The sequence below is a fragment of the Pseudophryne corroboree genome, chromosome 2, assembly GCF_028390025.1.
Source record: "Pseudophryne corroboree isolate aPseCor3 chromosome 2, aPseCor3.hap2, whole genome shotgun sequence".
Taxonomy (NCBI): Eukaryota; Metazoa; Chordata; class Amphibia; order Anura; family Myobatrachidae; genus Pseudophryne; species Pseudophryne corroboree.
Window position 1 is genome coordinate 347111623 of NC_086445.1, and position 24305 is coordinate 347135927.

A 24305-nucleotide genomic window follows, 5' to 3' on the forward strand; every position below is an offset into this window, starting at 1 on the left:
AGAACATACAAACACACATTATGAGTCGCTATACTTGCAAATACGCGCAGCGAGCACAGCAATATATGGTAACACACGCATTTACACGGACATGCCACAGAGATGGATTAGACAATTATTTCATGCAGTACATAATTATAATATCAAGCGCCAGACATGATGATTTAAAATTATATAATGAAGTAATGTCATGTATGTGTATTATTTGAACGAAACCAGATACACCTGTCATATTTGGTATTAAAGCAACCAGATTAATGTGTAGATTCATTTGATACTTGTTATTAAGTTGTAGGACATTGCAACAAGGAGTTATGATTGAATGTATGAAAGCTAAAATCACTCTTATTAGGATGGTGGACAGGAAGCTCAGGCCAGCCCCTGTTGATGTCTTCAAGGTTGAAACTGTTTAGCATACAAATAAACTAGTGAATCATCATGAATGAGAAAGTCCCCTCCCCCCCCCAAAACTAGATAACACATTGCTGATCACACAGGAAGTCAGTTGCTGTTTTGTACCAGAGGATGATGGAGTTGCTCTAAGACCAGATCATGCATGATTTTACACAGAGAGAGAGAGAGAGAGAGAGAGAGAGAGAGAGAGAGAGATAAGATGCATTGAGGGAATGGTATTGTATGCTGGCCTGTAACTATGTATTTTGTATTAACTGATTACTGTGCTATTGTATCCATGCAACTATAGGTATACTGTACATTGTAATATATTTTGAATCCATATCCTTTTAATAACAAATATATACATCAATGAGCTTTGGAACTCAGATAATGTGTGGGTGTATTGTTTTCTCTTATGGGATGCAGTGTTTTGCGATGTACAGCGCACATTCATGGCAAATGGTAATAAGATGTGCAGGCATTTACAATATATATTAGAGTGGGCATTTTAAATATTTGTGAGGAAACAATTTGGCATTTACACAAAGAAAAGAAAACAGGATATAGCTACTCACAGTCCAGATAATGTTGGGGACTCGTAGTTTCCTTCTGTTAATGGGCTGTCCATATATGGTGTTTCCGCCGGAAACGGAAGTGACGTATCGGCCACTTTGATCACCGGAGTACGCCGAGCATTGTGGGGCCTGTAGTTTCTGACCGTGTACGCAGTCGGAACCGAAATGCTTAATAACAAACAAAAGAGCATTATATGGACAGCCCATTAACAGAAGGAAACTACGAGTCCCATGATGCGGAGTGGATTTTCATGTCACCCGTTTACGGTTTTCAACGTTTGTTTTTACCAGTATGTAGAACGAATGTTTTAAATGGATATGTATTGCATTTTGTGTGTTTTGATGTTATGTTTGGTTTTTTGGAATAGGAAGTCAAATAATTGATTCCATCACTTCCTGGTACTCACAGATAGGCGAATGGTCCCATAAAAACCTGGGCTATTGACACGCCAAATGTGTCTTGACAAAGATCTACTGACCGAAACGCGTCGACATAATCTGGACTGTGAGTAGCTATATCCTGGTTTTCCTTTTCTTTTTTTGTTCTACCACTGAAAGGACAATATACAGACTGTCAACAATTCCTTTTTTAATACTTTTGTAACTTTAAGTTTTTTACTGGACTCTGGATGGATTAAAATTTGTTTTTATGGATGTCACTCTCTTCATTTGAGTTCCTTTGGAATATTCACATACCGATTGCAGCATTTACAAGATCTCGGCAGATGCAAATCTGTTACCATTAATTGAATGGTTAAATTATTAAGGCTCGCTAGAAGAACCATTACAGCGTAAAGATACCTTGACAGGAGTTGACCCTACAGTTCCAGTGTGAGTTGGGGTACGCCTTGCCTATAAGAATCACTGATTAAAGATACATTTATAGGAGCGTCCTATACACATCCTGTGTGAGTTCTGGGTACGCCTGTGTTAACATCTTGTTTTGGCTTTATGTCTGTTCACTTGGAAGCCGTGAGAGTTACTATATAAAAGAAACTTTGATGGGTACATCATCACTTACTTTTGTGTGAGTGGGGTACGCGAGATATTATCAACTCACTACCAGTCACGAAAAAACTTTATTGTTTTCATTCATTTTATCTGGTTTTGGTCTATAAACAATATTACACATTGCTTGTTATTATCTTTTTTTCTGCATGTGCGAGTAACAGATCTAATGTGATTGGACGATACTACGAACCTCTCTCATTGAATCAACCAGACCTCAAATCCTCTCTGACTCCTAAGAGGAACGTATTGTATACATTATCCATGTTACATTTACCCCATTAAGCGCCCAGGACACAGTTTACTGTGCTTTTTTTGTATTCACTTGTGATTTGTAAATGTGGTGACATTTATTTTTGCAACTAGAAGTGTACGGGCAGCTTTGCGCATTAAAGACTAATTTCACTGCTATTTTATCTTTGTTGTTCTATTGCCTATATGTTTATAAGTGATGATAATCCATGGTCATCTGAGGAGAAGACGTTGAGTTAACCAGCTTATCGCAATGAATAAATATTTGTAATGTAGAAAACAAAGCAATTTGCATTTTCTCTAAAATAAAGCTGTGCCTCCACGGTAGCTGATGAGGAAGGAACACTGGGGCCTGTTGCGGCTTCACATTTCCTTTTACCTGTTCTGGTCAATAAATGGAACGGTACTTTTGAGAACCCTGTATTCTTTCGCGCGTAAGCATTTCTTCTGCTTCTGGTACATATCTAAACTGTGATGCTCCCCCTTGCTTCTACTTATTACAGACCAGCTAAACCATAGTGGATTTAGGGGCATATGTACTAATCCGCAGAGAGAGAGATAAAGTACCAGCCAATCAGCTCCTCACTGTCAAGTTACAGGCTGGGTTATAAAATGAGCTGTTTGGTTGGTACTTTATCTCTCTCCATTGTTTGATAAATCGTCCCCTTGGTTACTATAGAGGGGAATTGCAGACAGTTTAGAGTATTTTTGTGCTTTGAAGCATTGAGCCCGCACTGAATACAGGAATTTTCCTCTCACATTTATATTATTTAATTGCTGTATGAAGTAAAACAGGAACTAAGGCTTATGTCTTACATTAGGTTGGTCATACTGTAGGTAGTGGCCTCTGCATATATGTATGTAAAATATACAATCTAGATAAATAACCAGTTAACATTTTATTTAAGATATTCCTTCATACTATAAAACCCTGCACTACATTCTATTCTCACACTCATATGGCATATTACGGTGTACGTGGTATTCCTTATACTTTACGCAGGGAACAAGGATTGCCAGCAGTAGCATCAGGACTTGCTAGTCATTTCCAGATAGGTCATACATGAGAAAGGTAATTTGTTATTTTATTTGGAGCAGCGAGTGAATGGAACTGGTCTATTCTTCTCAGATGGCAGCTGCAGAATGACACAGTCCATTTCAATCTGTCTTTACTTCCATTTGAAACCAATGGCTAAGACACTATGAAAACAAGCGAGCCTTGATCTCACTACAGAGCCTCCATTGTTGAGCTATCAGAGAGAAGTTTATGTGATCTGAAGGGCATGTCATGGGCCTCCAGCCAATGTTGGAATGGCCAAGTTCAATTAATTGCTCTTTACCAAGTGCATCTAGCTCGAAAATGTCAACAGTGTCTGCTATTCGCATTGTACTTGCTTTAGTAACGAGGACGACCATTGATGATCTGGTTCTAGTTTTAATTTATGGCAGTTTAAAGAAACTAAATATTAGTAGTTACATATATAAGGAAGTTGAAACGTGCGAAATTCATGCAAATAAAAGTGAATAATTACAAATAAATGCTTACAGGTCACAAGAAAAGCTGATTAGTAGCAAGTGTTTAATTACTTTGGTACTTCTGCTGCTTCTCTAGCATATATTATATTAATGGACATTCCTGTAAAACTAGGTCACGTCAATGAGCAGTGTGTAGCTTGCTGGGAGTCAGCAAGAATGGGTGACCCTTTTCATTCAAGGTAAAATGTTATCACAACTATAGCTGGCAAGTTACAAATGACAAGTAAAGCAACAAGTGCACAAAAAGCAATGCTAATACCAGGTGTATGCTAAATAGAGGAGCAGACAAGGAGCAGGTGAAAAAGTTCCCAAGCTTTGTACCCCAAGAAGTGGAGTGTAAATTTCATACAGCAGAAACCAATCACCTGAAATACTGCCAACGACCAGTGGTCAGATTCTCCAACGATGGGGCATGGTCACCAACTCTGGTATAGCACAAGAATGAAATGAAAATGAAATTTGTGCAATGGGTGATGGTTTGAAGTGACAGTTCAGAACAGTATTTCTGAAAATTCAGTATGTATGCACGCACCCCCAAGAGCTGATGTTCGCAGGGTTCTGGTCTCTGAAAACAGGTAGGATAATTACTGAACCAGCCAAGCAGACTAAAGTCACCTGTGCAGGTTTAATGTACTCCTGAAAACATGAGCTGCCCGGGGTACATGAGGACTGGATTTAGAAAACACTGGTTTAGATGACAAACGATAAATGAAAATGCAGGCTTGTTCAAACGTTCCATATACTATATCCAGGTTTTACATTCTAGTTCCTTTACTTACTTATGTAGGAGGTGCTGAAAGGGAATAGCTGCACATTTATGGTAGTTTAAGCATTGTTACACTCAAAATACTTTCTTTTCTTGTTTCCAATGTTTTGTTTTGTTTGTGTCTCTGCCATTTGATTTTAGCTCTCAGTGTATAGCACTTACAGGAACAGTTACATCATTAACAGCCATGCAACCTGATAAATAACCATAATTACCAGTCAGTGTTATTTATAAAGCATTGACATATGCACCGTACATTGAGAGGGATTATGACCCAAGAAACTGAAGCCCAAGTTGCGATGTGTGGGAAACAAACCATACATAAGGTTACAGACTAACACCTGTAGCTGCTGGTGGGAAAAAAAGTGTGTGTGGCTACTACAGACGCATTATCAGACACTAATATTAAGTAGCCATTGGCCACATATTTGTATCACTACCACGGTATGTTGTGGTATGGTAGAGAAGAGACCAAGGAAAGTGGATACACTAAAAACCCTGTTGAAAACGTAAGAAAGTCAGCTGTTGGTCCCTGTAGAGATATAGCAGGAAAATAACACTAGATAGGTCTCCCTCACCATATGAAAACATGCATGTCAATCACACCCCGGAAGATCACTTGGAATGCAAATAACGTCAGACATTCTGTAGGGATTACTAGAAACAGAAAAATAATTACACCTGCATGGAAAAGAATAGGGTAAACATCCTATTTCTGTGCCCAAGTTTCTTTCGGGGCAGATTCAATTAGCATTATCCTGCACATTATGGTAGGCATTACGGTACAGGTTCAATCCACCTTCATGAGGATTCGATGCATCATCACTTGGAGTGTGATAAAATGGAGAGTGAAAAATGACCAGCCAATGAGCTCCTGTCATTTTTTCAAACAGGGCCTGTGACATAGCAGTTAGAAGCCGATTGGCTGGTCCATTTTTCTCTCCAGTTTATCACTCTCCAAGTGATTATGCATCTAGCCCTCGGTAAGTTAAAGCGCAGAAGCCGCTGTAGTAAACATAGGCGCTCAAATGGGGATGCTGTTAAAATGCCGGCTGTCGGGACCCTGGCAATCAGGATAACGACGCAGAAATCCCGACGCACTAGGGCTATTCCCACTTGTGCATGTCCATGACACCCAAAGACTAGGAATAGATCCTGTGGCGAACGCAGCGAGCCACCGTGCCTACAGAGTGCAGCGAGCCCGCAAGGGGACGCTTATCGCTCGCCCCGCTGCCTGCATTCTGGCGGGCAGGATGCCACTGTCGCGATATTGACAGCTGGCATCCCGTATGTAACCCCTCAAATGATGTGATTAAAGAACCCATCACACCCGGGGAGAGAAATTAAATGCACATGTGAAAGGGGAATGAAGTAACTTTTCTGGGCTTGATGCAAAAACTAGGAGGCTGTCCTACTGTAGCATGGAACAGTGTCAGGAAGTAGCCAGCCAGTCACAGGGAAATTGGGTGTTGAAATCTCTTCCATTTACCTTGCTGTGCCCCAGCTATCAAGCGATAACTTTGTGTTCTATTTACTGGTAGTTATCCTTTTTATTTAAACTGTAACACGAGACTAAGGTGGTAATTCAGACCTGATCGCACGCCAGCTTTTTTCACCGCACTGCGATAAGGTCAGAACTGCGCATGCACCGCAATGTGCAGGCGCGTCGCTCGGGTACAAAGTGGATCGTTGCGATGAGTTTTACGAAGAATCCATTCGCACAGCCAATCGCAAGGAGACTGACAGGAAGAGGGCGTTTGTAGGTGTCAACTGACCGTTTTCAGGGAGTGATTGGAAAAACACAGGAGTGTCCAAGCGTTTGCAGGGTGGGTGTCAGACGTCAATTCCGGTCCCGGACAGGCTGAAGTGATCGCAGCGGCTGAGTAAGTCCTGGGCTACTCAGAAACTGCAAAAGATCTTTTTCTACAGCTCAGCTGCACATGCGTTCGCACACTTGCACAGCTAAAATACACGCCCCAGAAGGCGGCGACTATATGAACGCAGCGCTGCAAAAAACTGCTAGCGAGCGATCAGGTCTGAATTAGGCCCCAAGAGTCTGAGGGCTAACTGTGCCACAGAGACTGCAGAATTGTATGGAAAGATATTTAGGGACCTGTGGCCCTTTTACAGCAGGTGGTGATAGAATACTGGGTTATACAGATACTCATTTAGGAGGGATGAATCATGTGATCGGAGTGATAAAAATAAGAATTTACTTACCGATAATTCTATTTCTCGTAGTCCGTAGTGGATGCTGGGGACTCCGTCAGGACCATGGGGAATAGCGGCTCCGCAGGAGACAGGGCACAAAAATAAAGCTTTAGGATCAGGTGGTGTGTACTGGCTCCTCCCCCTATGACCCTCCTCCAAGCCTCAGTTAGGATACTGTGCCCGGACGAGCGTACACAATAAGGAAGGATATTGAACCCCGGGTAAGACTCATACCAGCCACACCAATCACACCGTATAACTTGTGATCTGAACCCAGTTAACAGTATGACAAACGTAGGAGCCTCTGAACAGACGGCTCACAACAAATAACAACCCGATTTTTTTGTAACAATAACTATGTACAAGTATTGCAGACAATCCGCACTTGGGATGGGCGCCCAGCATCCACTACGGACTACGAGAAATAGAATTATCGGTAAGTAAATTCTTATTTTCTCTAACGTCCTAAGTGGATGCTGGGGACTCCGTCAGGACCATGGGGATTATACCAAAGCTCCCAAACGGGCGGGAGAGTGCGGATGACTCTGCAGCACCGAATGAGAGAACTCAAGGTCCTCCTCAGCCAGGGTATCAAATTTGTAGAATTTTGCAAACGTATTTGTCCCTGACCAAGTAGCAGCTCGGCAGAGTTGTAATGCCGAGACTCCCCGGGCAGCCGCCCAGGATGAGCCCACTTTCCTTGTGGAATGGGCCTTGACAGATTTAGGTTGTGGCAAGCCTGCCACAGAATGTGCAAGTTGAATTGTGCTACAAATCCAACGAGCAATCGTCTGCTTAGAAGCAGGAGCACCCATTTTGTTGGGTGCATACAATATAAGCAGTGAGTCAGACTTTCTGACTCCCGCCGTTCTTGAAATATATATATATTCAATGCCCGGACCACGTCCAACAACTTGGAATCCTCCAACTCGTTAGTAGCCGCCGGCACCACAATAGGCTGGTTCAGGTGAAACGCTGACACCACCTTAGGCAGAAAATGAGGACGCGTCCGCAGTTCTGCCCTGTCCGTATGGAAAATCAGATATGGGCTCTTATATGATAAAGCCGCCAATTCTGATACTCTCCTGGCTGAAGCCAGGGCCAGTAGCATGGTTACTTTCCATGTGAGATACTTCAGCTCCACCGATTTGAGCGGCTCAAACCAATGGGATTTGAGAAAATCCAAGACTACATTAAGATCCCACGGTGCCACTGGGGGCACAACCGGGGGCTGTATATGTAGTACTCCTTTTACAAAAGTCTGGACTTCAGGAACTGAAGCCAATTCTTTCTGGAAGAAAATCGACAGGGCCGAAATTTGAACCTTAATGGACCCCAATTTGAGGCCCATAGACAATCCTGTTTGCAGGAAATGTAGGAATCGACCCAGTTGAAATTCCTCCGTGGGGGCCTTCCTGGCCTCACACCACGCAACATATTTCCTCCAAATGCGGTGATAATGTTGTGCAGTCACCTCCTTCCTGGCCTTTACCAGTGTAGGAATGACCTCTTCCGGAATGCCTTTTTCCTTTAGAATTCGGCGTTCAACCGCCATGCTCCTCCGTGAGCATCTCTTGAAGTTCCGGGTACCAAGTTCTTCTTGGCCAATCCGGAGCCACTAGTATCGTTCTTACTCCCTTTTGCCGTATAATTCTCAGTACTTTTGGTATGAGAGGCAGAGAAGGGAACACATACACTGACTGGAACACCCACGGTGTTACCAGAGCGTCCACAGCTATTGCCTGAGGATCTCTTGACCTGGCGCAATACCTGTCCAGTTTTTTGTTGAGGCGGGACGCCATCATATCCACCATTGGTTTTTCCCAACGGTTCACAATCATGTGGAAGACTTCTGGATGAAGTCCCCACTCTCCCGGGTGTAAATCGTGTCTGCTGAGGAAGTCTGCTTCCCAGTTGTCCACTCCCGGAATGAATACTGCTGACAGTGCTATCACATGATCTTCCGCCCAGCGAAGAATCCTTGCAGCTTCTGCCATTGCTGTCCTGCTTCTTGTGCCGCCCTGTCTGTTTACGTGGGCGACTGCCGTGATGTTGTCCGACTGGATCAACACCGGCTGACCCTGAAGCAGGGGTTTTGCCAGACTTAGAGCATTGTAAATCGCTCTTAGCTCCAGTATATTTATGTGAAGAGACATCTCCAGGCTTGACCATACTCCCTGGAAGTTTCTTCCTTGTGTGACCGCTCCCCAGCCTCTCAGACTGGCATCCGTGGTCACCAGGACCCAGTCCTGTATGCCGAATCTGCGGCCCTCTAACAGATGAGCACTCTGCAACCACCACAGAAGAGACACCCTTGTCCGTGGCGATAAGGTTATCCGCTGATGCATCTGCAGATGCGATCCGGACCATTTGTCCAGCAGATCCCACTGAAAAGTTCGTGCGTGGAATCTGCCGAATGGAATCGCTTCGTAAGAAGCCACCATCTTTCCCAGGACTCTTGTGCATTGATGCACAGACACTGTCCCTGGTTTTAGGAGGTTCCTGACAAGTTCGGATAACTCCCTGGCTTTCTCCTCCGGAAGAAACACCTTTTTCTGAACCGTGTCCAGAATCATTCCCAGGAATAGCAGACGTGTTGTCGGGGTCAACTGAGATTTTGGAAAATTCAGAATCCACCCGTGTTGTTGCAGCACTAGTTGGGTTAGTGCTACTCCGTCTTCCAGCTGTTCTCTGGATCTTGCCCTTATCAGGAGATCGTCCAAGTAAGGGATAATTAATACGCCTCTTCTTCGTAGAAGGATCATCATTTCGGCCATTACCTTGGTAAAGACCCGAGGTGCCGTGGACAATCCAAACGGCAGCGTCTGAAACTGATAATGACAGTTTTGCACCATGAACCTGAGGTACCCTTGATGTGAAGGGCAAATTGGGACATGCAGGTAAGCGTCCTTTATGTCCAGGGACACCATAAAGTCCCCTTCTTCCAGATTCGCTATCACTGCTCTGAGTGACTCCATCTTGAACTTGAATTTTTGTATGTACAGGTTCAAAGATTTGAGATTTAGAATAGGTCTTACCGAGCCGTCCGGCTTCGGTACCACAAATAGCGTGGAGTAATACCCCTTTCCCTGTTGTAGGAGGGGTACCTTGACTATCACCTGCTGAGCAAACAGCTTGTGAATGGCTTCCAATACCGTCGCCCTGTCTGAGGGAGACGTTGGCAAAGCAGACTTTAGGAACCGGCGAGGGGGAGACTTCTCGAATTCCAACCTGTAACCCTGAGATACTAACTGCAGAATCCAGGGGTCCACCTGTGAGCAAGCCCACTGTGCGCTGAAATTCTTGAGTCGACCCCCCACCGTTCCTGAGTCCGCTTGTAAGGCCCCAGCGTCATGCTGAGGGCTTTGCAGAACCCTGGGAGGGCTTCTGTTCCTGGGCGGGGGCTGCTTGCTGCCCTCTCTTACCCCTTCCTCTGCCCCGAGGCAGATATGACTGTCCTTCCACTTGTTCTTATAGGAACGAAAGGACTGCGGCTGAAAAGACAGTGTCTTTTTCTGTTGGGAGGGGGTCTGAGGTAAAAAAGTGGATTTTCCGGCAGTTGCCGTAGCCACCAGATCCGATAGACCGACGCCAAATAATTCCTCCCCTTTATACGGCAATACTTCCATATGTCGTTTGGAATCCGCATCACCTGACCACTGTCGCGTCCATAAACTCCTTCTGGCAGATATGGACATCGCATTTACTCTCGATGCCAGAGTGCAAATATCTCTCTGCGCATCTCGCATATAAAGGAAAGCATCCTTTAATTGCTCTATAGTCAATAAAATACTGTCCCTATCCAGGGTATCAATATTTTCAGTCAGGGAATCCAACCAGACGACCCCAGCACTGCACATCCAGGCTGAGGCGATGGCTGGTCGCAGTATCCTATCTGCTGGATCCTTGAGGGCGGCCGTATCAGGAGACGGTAACGCCACTTGTTTTGATAAGCGTGTGAGCGCCTTATCCACCCTAGGGGGTGTTTTCCAGCGCGCCCTAACCTCTGGCGGGAAAGGGTATAATGCTAATAACTTTTTTGAAATTAGCATTTTTCTATCTGGGTTAACCCACGCTTCATCACATACATCATTTAATTCCTCTGATTCAGGAAAAACTACAGGTAGTTTTTTCACCCCCCACATAATACCCCTTTTTGTGGTACTTGTAGTATCAGAGATATGCAAAGCCTCCTTCATTGCCGTGATCATATAACGTGTGGCCCTACTTGAAAATACGTTTGTTTCATCACCGTCGACACTAGATTCAGTGTCTGTGTCTGGGTCTGTGTCGACCGACTGAGGTAAAGGACGCTTTACAGCCCCTGACGGTGTCTGAGACGCCTGGGCAGGTACTAACTGGTTTGCCGGCCGTCTCATGTCATCAACTGATTTTTGTAATGTGCTGACATTATCACGTAATTCCATAAACAAAGCCATCCATTCCGGTGTCGACTCCCTGGGGGGTGACATCACCATTATCGGCAATTGCTCTGCCTCCACGCCAACATCGTCCTCATACATGTCGACACACACGTACCGACACACAGCAGACACACAGGGAATGCTCTTATCGAAGACAGGACCCCACTAGCCCTTTGGGGAGACAGAGGGAGAGTTTGCCAGCACACACCCAAGCGCTATAATATATATGGGAACAACCCTATATAAGTGTTGTTCCTTATAGCCGCCTTAAATATATAAAAATATCGCCAAAATATGCCCCCCCTCTCTGTTTTACCCTGTTTCTGTAGTGCAGTGCAGGGGAGAGTCCTGGGAGCCTTCCTCACAGCGGAGCTGAGCAGGAAAATGGCGCTGTGTGCTGAGGAGAATAAGCCCCGCCCCCTATTCCGGCGGGCTTTTCTCCCGGAGTTTTAGACATTTGGCATGGGTTAAATACATCCATATAGCCTCAATGGCTATATGTGATGTATTCTTTTGCCATAAAAGGTATTATATATTGCTGCCCAGGGCGCCCCCAGCAGCGCCCTGCACCCTCCGTGACCGTCTGGTGTGAAGTGTGTGACAACAATGGCGCACAGCTGCAGTGCTGTGCGCTACCTTCATGAAGACTGAAGAGCCTTATGCCGCCTGTTTCCGGACCTTCAATCTTCAGCATCTGTAAGGGGGGTCGGCGGCGCGGCTCCGGGACGAACCCCAGGGTGAGACCTGTGTTCCGACTCCCTCTGGAGCTAATGGTGTCCAGTAGCCTAAGAATCCAATCCATCCTGCACGCAGGTGAGTTGAAATTCTCTCCCCTAAGTCCCTCGATGCAGTGAGCCTGTTGCCAGCAGGACTCACTGAAAATAAAAAACCTAAAAAACTTTTTCTAAGCAGCTCTTTAGGAGAGCCACCTAGATTGCACCCTGCTCGGACGGGCACAAAAACCTAACTGAGGCTTGGAGGAGGGTCATAGGGGGAGGAGCCAGTACACACCACCTGATCCTAAAGCTTTATTTTTGTGCCCTGTCTCCTGCGGAGCCGCTATTCCCCATGGTCCTGACGGAGTCCCCAGCATCCACTTAGGACGTTAGAGAAATATTAATAGTAGTTATTAATATCAACCACCATCTCAGTGCTTGTGGATCTTCTTGACCGAAAGGAGCTTCGTTGCGCTCGTCCCCTCCCCCGGGCATGTGAACGTTGGTATGGTGACCAGCGTCTCCTGACTGCCAGTCATGCATAACCAACCCATAATAAAAAAATAAATAAATGAAGAAGAAAAAAAATTATATCCCATTTGATTTGCCTATTTGACCGATTAATCTGGTACACTAATACGATATATATTTATGGTGGGCTAATCTGTAGTGAAATGATTACACCATCAAGCTTTTCTCTTACCCTTAATGTTGTTTGAGATCCAGGGACCCTCTGACTGACATTGCGATAACAGACGTTGGTACGGAAAAGAGCCCCATTTGATGTGCCTATTTTTACTCCAAATCTAGTACGCTGATTACCGATTATTTGTGTGGTTATTTAACTGGAATTTACAAGGCGCTTCTTTCATCCCCACTGTTCTCAGATTTTGACCTGACATTATATCCCATTGGCGATTTGATGAAGTGAGCTGCCATCCACAACATTATAGTAGAGAAAGTGTAATGTCGTTTAACGGACTATATTGCAATATTTCTTGCGACAATACGACATCAGACCATATTGATTAAGGAAAGATAAAGAGGAGAAGCGCTTTGATTGCTTTTATTTTTGACAATTGCCTGTATACTTTTGTTTGCAATTTTTCCCTGCATCATATTTCCAATCAGAACGGCTGTGGTTCCTATACAACGCCAGAAAATCCATACATATTTATTTGTAATGCTCTACAACTGACACCATGTGGGATTTGTGCTTCCAAAACATTTTGTCAACTATAGGATGTAAACTCATGTACACACGGCGTGATGTGCTGTTTGCTTGACACTGGCTCCGGCCCCGCCGATAAAGTCAATGTTGAGCTGCCCGCGCAGTCTATTTTTTCTTGCAATCAATCCCGCAGGACCGCGCATCGGCATCGCAAGCTGTGTACACAGGGTGCAATATGCACTAACTTTCCTTACGATTTTGACTATATAATCAAAATCGTAAGGAAAGTTAAGTGCACATCGCACCCTGTGTACACAGCTTCAGACTTGTAGAAGACTTACAGACAAAGACTTTTAGGATATAAATGACATCACTGACAACAAAGGGAATGGCAGACTGCAATAACACAAGAGCAGATAAATGAAGATATAGAATACTAATAATTTAATATGAGCTGTGGAAGGAAGGAAGTCCCCCCCCCCCCCCCCCCCCGTCAGCCTGCACAGCTGTTTTAGCAACATGCGCGCACAGCTGTATCACCAGTGATTTCCTCTGTAAATAAGTTACTGATGTGCAGCTAATGCAAAACCAACTTGTCTTATTCAGAGTAAATAATGTATGTGCAGCAAGTTTGCATATACTGTAGCATGCAAAAACTGGATTATATTCTCTGACCATTCCTTTTCTTCACAATACGCTTTTCAATACACACCCTGATATATAGGAGCTTTTCCTTTCCCCTGGTATCTTTGAGTAACTTCCCAAGCTCTGACTGATAAACATGCATGGAGAACTCAGGTTGACTACAATGGAATACTGTATTTTCAAGGAAATGATGCAGTTTTCTTCTTCAACATCCATGGCAGCCTTTACAAGGTGCTTTGCCCAAGCATAGGAGAATAACACTGTTATATACTCTTATCTCCTAACATGACCCTCTCCAGGAAGGACAGAGTGCTCTGCTCCAGGACTTCCCTCTTAATTTAGGATTACCATCACCTGTGCTGAAACACCTTTCTTATCCATTCACCTGTTCAAAATGCCAGTAACCATAAACGAAGAGAAAGTCCTTCCTGAAGAGGGTTATACTGGGAGGTATGTATACCGTATATGCTGCACAGAAAACATCTATTTAAGTGAAAGTATGGAAAAAACATGTATCGCAGATTAAAAGTAAGAGTCAAGAGAGAATAGAACGCCCAACTAATAATGACCTGGAAAGCTATGGTTAGCCTACTGTTCTGCAGAGATCGGTCACAGAAACCTGCGAGAAATGGTAGCTGCTCTACTAAAATGTGCTCCTAGTATTTCTGGTGCCTCTTGTCCATATTTCTTGTAGCATGTATGATTACTGAACACATAAATCTGGAAATAACCTGTTTGGAAGGCACATGATATTTCTGTGAATCCAGTGGAAGCACAAATTGTTCCTAGTGCAATTTATTCTGGATACATATAATGTGTGATTACTCTTACAAGATAGAGGCTTTTTTTTTTTTTTTTTTTTCATTTTCTTCCAATGGTTGTGGGTAAAAGAATGGTAATATAAATAGAAACATAGAATTCGACAGCAGATAAGAACCACTTGGTCCATCTAGTCTGCCCTTTTTTTAACCATATTTTTATCTCAAAACTTATTTGATCCTTATTTCTTTGTAAGGATATCCTTAGGTCTATCCCATGCATATTTAAATTGCTCTACTGTCTTAGCCTCTACCACCTCTGATGGGAAGCTATTCCACTTGTCCACTACGCTTTCTGTGAAGTGATTTTTCCTCATAATCCTCCTAAACCTCCCCCCTCCAGTCTCAGTGCATGTCCTCGTGTCCTATTGCTTCTCGTAATTTGGAGAATGTTTCCCTCTTGGACTTTGTTAAAACCCTTGATATATTTGAAAGTTTCTATCATGTCCCCCCTTTCCCTTCTCTGCTCCAAACTATACATAGAGATTTTTTTTTAGTCTTTCTGGGTATGTTTTATGATGAAGGCCATGCACCATTTTAGTTGCCCTTCTTTGTACAGTCTCTAATGTATTAATATCCTTTTGAAGATATGGCCTCCAGAATTGAACACAGTATTCTAGATGAGGCCGTACCAATGACCTATACAATGGCATTATTACTTCTTTCTTTCTGCTGCCGATTCCTCTCCCAATGCAGCAAAGCATCTGACTAGCCTTCCTCATTGCTTTGTGACATTGCTTACCAGCCTTTAAGTCACCTGAAATAGTAACGCCTTGCTCCCTTTCCTCCTCAGTAGTTTCCAGTATAGTGCCATTAATACTATATTTAGCCTTTAGATTTTTGAGACCCAAGTGCATGATTTTGTATTTTTGGGCATTAAACTGTAATTGCCACACTCTTGACCATTCCTCTAGTCTACCTAGATCTTCAGTCATTTATTTTACTCCACCTGGTGTGTTGGTGTGTCTACCCTGTTGCATACCTTTGTGTCATCAGCAAAAAGGCAAACTTTCCCTTTAATGCCATTTGCAATGTTTCCAATAAAGATATTAAAAAGTACTGGTCCAAGAACAGATCCCTGGGATACTCCACTAGTAACATTTCCCTCCTGTGAATGCACTCCATTTACCACAACTCTCTGTTTTATATCCTGCAACCAAGATCTTATCCATTCAATAATCCTAGTATCCAATCCCAAACTTCCAAGTTTATTTAGCAGTCTGCGATGTGGAACAGTGTCAAAAGCCTTACTAAAGTCTAGATAAGCTATATCCACGGCTCCACCTTTATCCATCACTTTAGTCACACAGTCAAAAATGTCAATAAGATTTGTTTGACATGATCTCCCCCCAGTGAATCCATGCTGTTTGGGACCCTGTAAATTGCTGGATTTGAGATAATCTACAACTCTTTCTTTTAAGAGTGTTTCTATCAGTTTCCCTACTACTGATGTAAGACTCACTAGTCTGTAGTTGTTTGCCTCTTCCTTGCTTCCACTTTTGTGCAGTGGAACTACGTTTGCTCTTTTCCAGTCCTCTGGAATTACTCCTGTAGCTAATGACTGGTTGAATAATTCTGTCAATGGTGCTACCTGCACCTCTTTTCGCACCAGCTCCAGTACTTTTAGTATCCTTGGATGTATCCCATCTGGCCCCATAGATTTGTCCACTTTCAGCTTTGAGCGTTCTGTTAGGACCTTGTCCTCTGTAAATGTACTTGTTTCATTTTCTTGAATATCCCTGCAACTTAACTGTGGCCCCTTACCCTCTTTCAGTAGTGAATATTGAGCAAAAATTATTAAGATGATCTGCTATTACATTGTCTCCCTCAACAAGACTCCCAGTCTCTGTCTTTAGTTTTATTATTCCGCCTTTTGTTTTTCTCCTTTCGCTTATATACCTAAAAAAAAGTTTTGCCTCCTTTACCCACTGACTGGGCCATTTTCTCCTCAGCTTGTGCCTTTGCACATCTGATTACCTTCTTAGTCTCCTTCTGTCTAACAAGATATATCCCTTTGTCTTCCTTATTTTGTGTCTGCTTATATTTCTTAAAAATCCATCTTTTTTTCCTTTCACAATATTTGCTATTTCTTTCGCAAACCACATTGGCTTCCTTTTCCTTGTGTTTTTCCTAACACTTTTGATACAAAGGTCTGTTGCCTTTAATATTGCACTTTTTTAATGTTTCCCACCTCTCCTGCACGGCTTCCAAGTTCCTCCACTCTGCCAAAGAATTGCTTATACATTTTCCCATCCCTACAAAATCAGCCTTCCTAAAATCCAACACATTGGTTTTTGTATGGGATGAGTCAGTCTCTGTCTTTATGCTGAACCATACTGCTTGATGATCACTGGATCCCAGGTTTTCACCCACTTTTACGGATATTCTGTTTCCATTTGTAAGTATTAAGTCTAATATTGCGTCTTTCCGAGTGGGTTCCCTCACCAATTGGTGGAGGGATGCTCCCTGAAGGGAATTTAAAATGTCTCTACTTCTAGTGGAACTAGCAACAGACACCTCCCAGCAGGGCCGTTTCTAGACAATTTGGCTCCCAGTGCGAGATTTCAAAATGCGCCCCCCCCCCATTGCTATAAAAAAAGTTGCGTGCCCCCCCCCCCCATATAGCCAGAAAAAAAGCATGCGCGCGCTCCCGACAAGGCTGTGTGGCCTGATTAAAATGGGCGTGGTCTCATTACAGTGGGCGTGGCCTCGTCTGATATCACACCCACCACAGGGGAAAAAAATAAAAATAAAAAAGTCCCCTTTTTACACATTACACCAGGCAAGTGTCCCCATATTACACAGCGCGGCAGGCAGGTGTCCCCATTTACAAAGTGCGGCAGGCAGGTGTCCCCATTTTACAAAGTGCGGCAGGCAGGTGTCCCCATTTTACACAGTACGGTAGGCAGGTGTCCCCATTTAACAAAGTGCGGCAGGCAGGTGTCCCCATTTTACACAGTACGCAGGCAGGTGTCCCCATTTTACACAGTACGCAGGCAGGTGCCCCCATTTTACACAGTGCGGCAGGTGCCCCCATTTTACACAGTGCGGCAGGTGCCCCCATTTTACACAGTGCGGCAGGTGCCCCCATTTTACACAGTGCGGCAGGTGTCCCCATTTTACACAGTGCGGCAGGTGTCCCCATTTTACACAGTGCGGCAGGTGTCCCCATTTTACACAGTGCGGCAGGTGTCCCCATTTTACACAGTGCGGCAGGTGTCCCCATTTTACACAGTGCGGCAGGTGTCCCCATTTTACACAGTGCGGCAGGTGTCCCCATTTTACACAGTGCGGCAGGTGTCCCCATTTTACACAGTGCGGCAGGTGTCCCCATTTTACACAGTGCGGCAGGTGTCCCCATTTTACACAGTGCGGCAGGTGTCCCCATTTTACACAGTGCGGCAGGTGTCCCCATTTTACACAGTGCGGCAGGTGTCAAGTGGGAGAGAGAGAGAGAGAGAGAGAGAGAGAGAGAGAGAGAGAGAGAGAGAGAGAATACTTACAACTTGCCACTCTTCGGGTCCCGCGCGCCGGCCGCCTCCTCCGTCGATGGTTATCTCCAGTCCTCTCCTCCCTCTCTCTTCACCCCGAGCGCTCCTGCTCGGGGGGCGGGGCTTCGCGGAATGACGCGTTTGCGTCGTGACGTCACAAACGCGTCATTCCGCGAAGCCCCGCCCCCCGAGCAGGAGCGCTCGGGGGGAAGAGAGAGGGAGGAGAGGAGTAGTCACAAAGTGCCGCGGCGGGCGCCCCGTGCGGTTGCACGGCTCGCCCGCCGCTAGAAACGGCACTGCCTCCCAGTTTACATCAGGAAGATTAAAGTCTCCCATGATTATTACCTCTCCTTTTAATGCCATTTTAGTTATATCCTGCAATAAGTTTTTGTGCAGTTCTTCTTCCTGTCCTGGTGGCCTGTATATCACGCCAATACGAATAATAGACTTCTCCCCTGTTTCTATGGTAACCCATGGGCCTCAGTTTTTTCTTCAATACTTGACTGAAGAGATGATGCAACCTTTGGCAGAAAAGATGGATTGACTCTAATGTCAACTTTATCTTTAAATACAGTATATACACACACACATTTTATATACACAGTCGAGTCACATTATTATGACCACCAACTAATAGCCAGAGTAACCGCCATATGCAGCACACACAGCAGCTCTCGCATCAATAGCACGTGCTGCTTCGCAGTTTTCACGTGTTATTGGCAATGGTGCCAATTGTTCCATCAAGATACACCTTCACCGCAGCAGCACGCGAACAGTTCACAAACTGCGCTGTTTCAGAAATACTGCCACCCTTAGCCCAAAAGCCGATGATCATCCTTTTTGCAACTCTGATAAATCGCCCCTTTTACTCTTGACAGCAACGAGTGAGAATATATATTAGTAATTTAACCAGTGCGAACTTGAAAAAAAAAAAATGTGCTGCAGGAAAATTAAGGGATGTGGCCTCAATAAAAAAAGGTGTGGTCATGATTAAAAATAAGAATTTACTTACCGATAATTCTATTTCTCGGAGTCCGTAGTGGATGCTGGGGTTCCTGAAAGGACCATGGGGAATAGCGGCTCCGCAGGAGACAGGGCACAAAAAGTAAAGCTTTAGGATCAGGTGGTGTGCACTGGCTCCTCCCCCTATGACCCTCCTCCAAGCCTCAGTTAGGTACTGTGCCCGGACGAGCGTACACAATAAGGAAGGATTTATGAATCCCGGGTAAGACTCATACCAGCCACACCAATCACACTGTACAACCTGTGATCTGAACCCAGTTAACAGTATGATAACAGCGGAGCCTCTGAAAAGATGGCTCACAACAATAATAACCCGATTTTTGTAACTATGTACAAGTAATGCAGATAATCCGCACTTGGGATGGGCGCCCAGCATCCACTACGGACTCCGAGAAATAGAATTATCGGTAAGTAAATTCTTATTTTCTCTATCGTCCTAGTGGATGCTGGGGTTCCTGAAAGGACCATGGGGATTATACCAAAGCTCCCAAACGGGCGGGAGAGTGCGGATGACTCTGCAGCACCGAATGAGAGAACTCCAGGTCCTCCTTAGCCAGGGTATCAAATTTGTAGGATTTTACAAACGTGTTTGCCCCTGACTAAATATCCGCTCGGCAAAGTTGTAAAGCCGAGACCCCTCGGGCAGCCGCCCAAGATGAGCCCACCTTCCTTGTGGAATGGGCATTTACATATTTTGGCTGTGGCAGGCCTGCCACAGAATGTGCAAGCTGAATTGTATTACACATCCAACTAGCAAAAGTCTGCTTAAAAGCAAGAGCACCCAGTTTGTTGGGTGCATACAGGATAACAGCAAGTCAGTTTTCCTGACTCCAGCCGTCCTGGAACCTATATTTTCAGGGCCCTGACCACATCTAGCAACTTGGAGTCCTCCAAGTCCCTAGTAGGCGCAAGACACCACAATAAGCTGGTTCAGGTGAAACACTGACACCACCTTAGGGAGAGAACTGGGGACGAGTCCGCAGCTCTGCCCTGTCCGAATGGACAAACAGATATGGGCTTTTTTGAGAAAAAAACCACCAATTTGACACTCGCCTGGTCCAGGCCAGGTCCAAGAGCATGTTCACTTTTCATGTGAGATGCTTCAAATCCACAGATTTGACTGGTTTTAAACCAATGTGTTTTGAGGAATCCCAGAACTACGTTGAGATCCCACAGTGCCACTGGAGGCACAAAAGGGGGTTGTATATGCAATACTCCCTTGACAAACTTCTGGACTTCAGGAACTGAAGCCAATTCTTTCTGGAAGAAAAATCGACAGGGCCGAAATTTGAACCTTAATGGACCCCAATTTGAGGCCCATAGACACTCCTGTTTGCAAGAAATGCAGGAATCGACCGAGTTGAAATTTCTTCGTGGGGCCTTCCTGGCCTCACACCACGCAACATATTTTCGCCACATGTGGTGATAATGTTGTGCGGTCACCTCCTTTCTGGCTTTGACCAGGGTAGGAATGACCTCTTCCTGAATGCCTTTTCCCTTAGGATCCGGCGTTCCACCGCCATGCCGTCAAACGCAGCTGCGGTAAGTCTTGGAACAGACATGGTACTTGCTGAAACAAGTCCCTTCTTAGCGGCAGAGGCCATAAGTCCTCTGTGAGCATCTCTTGAAGTTCCGGGTACCAAGTCCTTCTTGGCCAATCCGGAGCCATGAGTATAGTTCTTACTCCTCTACGTCTTATAATTCTCAGTACCTTAGGTATGAAAAGCAGAGGATGGAACACATACACCGACTGGTACACCCACGGTGTTACCAGAAACGTCCACAGCTATTGCCTGAGGGTCTCTTAACCTGGCGCAATACCTGTCCCGTTTTTTGTTCAGACGGGACGCCATCATGTCCACCTTTGGTAATTCCCAACGGTTTACAATTATGTGGAAAACTTCCCCATGAAGTTCCCACTCTGCCGGGTGGAGGTCGTGCCTACTGAGGAAGTCTGCTTCCCAGTTTCCATTCCCGGAATGAAACACTGCTGACAGTGCTATCACATGATTTTCCGCCCAGCGAAAAGTCCTTGCAGTTTTTGCCACTGCCCTCCTGCTTCTTGTGCCGCCCTGTCTATTTACGTGGGCGACTGCCGTGATGTTTTATCCCACTGGATCAATACCGGCTGACCTTGAAGCAGAGGTCTTGCTAAGCTTAGAGCATTATAAATTTACCCTTAGCTATATTTATGTGGAGAAAAATCTCCAGACTTGATCACACTCCCTGGAAATTTTTTCCTTGTGTGACTGCTCCCCAGCCTCTCGGCTGGCCTCCGTGGTCACCAACATCCAAAACTGAATGCCGAATCTGCGGCCCTCTAGAAGATGAGCACTCTGTAACCACCACAGGAGAGACACCCTTGTCCTTGGATATAGGGTTATCCGCTGATGCATCTGAAGATGCGATCCGGACCATTTGTCCAGCAGATCCCACTGAAAAGTTCTTGCATGAAATCTGCCGACTGGAATTGCTTCGAAGGAAGTCACCATTTTTTTTACCATGGCCCTTGTGCAATGATGCACTGATTTTAGGAGGTTCCTGACTAGCTCGGATAACTCCCTGGCTTTCTCTTCCGGGAGAAACACCTTTTTCTGGACTGTGTCCAGAATCATCCCTAAGCACAGGAGACTTGTTGTCGGGATCAGCTGCGATTTTGGAATATTTAGAATCCACCCCTGCTGTTGTAACAGTATCCGAGATAGTGCTACTCCGACCTCCAACTGTTCCCTGGACTTTGCCCTTATCAGGAGATCGTCCAAGTAAGGGATAATTAAGACGCCTTTTCTTCGAAGAAGAACCATCATTTCGGCCATTACCTTGGTAAAGACCCGGGGTGCCGTAGACAATCCAAACGGCAGCGTCTGAAACTGATAGTGACAGTTCTGTACCACGAACCTGAGGTACCCTTAGTGATAAGGGCAAATTTGGGACATGGAGGTAAGCATCCCTGATGTCTCGGGACACCAGATAGTCCCCTTCTTCCCGGTTCGTTATCACTGCTCTGAGTGACTCCATCTTGATTTTAACCTTTGTAAGTGTTCAATTTTTTTTAGATTTAGAATAGGTCTCACCTAGCCTTCTGGCTTCAGTACCACAATATAGTGTGGAATAATACCCCCTTTTCTTGTTGTAGGAGGGGTAATTTAATTATCACCTGCTGGGAATACAGCTCGTGAATTTTTTCCCATACTGCCTCCTTGTCGGAGGGAGACCTTGGTAAAGCAGACTTCAGGAGCCTGCGCAGGGGAAACGTCTCGACATTCCAAACTGTACCCCTGGGATACTACTTGTAGGATCCAGGGGTCCTGTACGGTCTCAGCGTCATGCTGAGAGCTTGTCAGAAGCGGTGGAACGCTTCTGTTCCTGGGAATGGGCTGCCTGCTGCAGTCTTCTTCCCTTTCCTCTATCCCTGGGCAGATATGACTCTTATAGGGACGAAAGGACTGAAGCTGAAAAGACGGTGTCTTTTTCTGCAGAGATGTGACTTAGGGTAAAAACGGTGGATTTTCCAGCAGTTGCCGTGGCCACCAGGTCCGATGGACCGACCCCAAATAACTCCTCTTCCTTTATACGGCAATACACCTTTGTGCCGTTTGGAATCTGCATCACCTGACCACTGTCGTGTCCATAAACATCTTCTGGCAGATATGGACATCGCACTTACTCTTGATGCCAGAGTGCAAATATCCCTCTGTGCATCTCGCATATATAGAAATACATCCTTTAAATGCTCTATAGTCAATAAAATACTGTCCCTGTCAAGGGTATCAATATTTTTAGTCAGGGAATCCGACCAAGCCACCCCAGCTCTGCACATCCAGGCTGAGGCGATCGCTGGTCGCAGTATAACACCAGTATGTGTGTATATACTTTTTATGATATTTTTCCAGCCTCCTGTCAGCTGGCTCCTTGAGGACGGCCCTATCTATAGACGGTACCGCCACTTGTTCTGATAAGCGTGTGAGCGCCTTATCCACCCTAAGGGGTGTTTCCCAACGCGCCCTAACTTCTGGCGGGAAAGGGTATACCGCCCATATTTTCTATCGGGGGGAACCCACGCATCATCACACACTTCATTTAATTTATCTGATTCAGGAAAAACTACGGTAGTTTTTTCACATCCCACATAATACCCTCTTTTGTGGTACTTGTAGTATCAGAAATATGTAACACCTCCTTCATTGCCCTTAACGTGTGGCCCTAATAAGGAATACGTTTGTTTATTCACCGTCGACACTGGATTCAGTGTCCCTGTCTGTGTCTGTGTCGACCGACTAAAGTAAACGGGCGTTTTAAAACCCCTGACGGTGTTTTTGAGACGTCTGGACCGGTACTAATTGTTTGTCGGCCGTCTCATGTCGTCAACCGACCTTGGCGCGTGTTGACATTATCACGTAATTCCCTAAATAAGCCATCCATTTCGGTGTCGACTCCCTAGAGAGTGACATCACCATTACAGGCAATTGCTCCGCCTCCTCACCAACATCGTCCTCATACATGTCGACACACACGTACCGACACACAGCACACACACAGGGAATGCTCTGATAGAGGACAGGACCCACTAGCCCTTTGGAGAGACAGAGGGAGAGTTTGCCAGCACACACCAAAAACGCTATAATTATATAGGGACAACCTTATATAAGTGTTTTCCCTTATAGCATCTTTTTTTATATATTTCTAACGCCAAATTAGTGCCCCCCCTCTCTGTTTTAACCCTGTTTCTGTAGTGCAGTGCAGGGGAGAGCCTGGGAGCCTTCCCTCCAGCCTTTCTGTGAGGGAAAATGGCGCTGTGTGCTGAGGAGATAGGCCCCGCCCCTTTTTCGGCGGCCTCGTCTCCCGCTCTTAACGGATTCTGGCAGGGGTTAAATATCTCCATATAGCCCCCGGAGGCTATATGTGAGGTATTTTTAGCCAAAAAAGGTTTTCATTTGCCTCCCAGGGCGCCCCCCTCCCAGCGCCCTGCACCCTCAGTGACTGCCGTGTGAAGTGTGCTGAGAGGAAAATGGCGCACAGCTGCAGTGCTGTGCGCTACCTTAAGAAGACTGAGGAGTCTTCTGCCGCCGATTCTGGACCTCTTCTCGTTTCAGCATCTGCAAGGGGGCCGGCGGCGAGGCTCCGGTGACCATCCAGGCTGTACCTGTGATCGTCCCTCTGGAGCTAATGTCCAGTAGCCAAGAAGCCAATCCATCCTGCACGCAGGTGAGTTCACTTCTTCTCCCCTAAGTCCCTCGTTGCAGTGATCCTGTTGCCAGCAGGACTCACTGTAA

At 45.3% G+C, this 24305-nt stretch overlaps 1 protein-coding gene across 3 annotated transcripts in view; it reads right to left on the bottom strand.

Moving 5' to 3' along the window:
• The window catches only part of SLC9A7 (solute carrier family 9 member A7), a 291022-nt gene that overhangs the window by 27507 nt on the left and 239210 nt on the right, over nt 1-24305 (bottom strand). For 2 of the 3 annotated variants that reach the window (XM_063953066.1, XM_063953068.1), the window contains exon 13: nt 4133-4192. The exons of the other annotated variant lie outside the window; for it this stretch is intronic. In XM_063953066.1, the coding sequence (XP_063809136.1) occupies nt 4133-4192 (60 nt within the window). The remainder of the gene's footprint in view (nt 1-4132; nt 4193-24305) is intronic. 3 annotated transcript variants of the gene reach the window in all.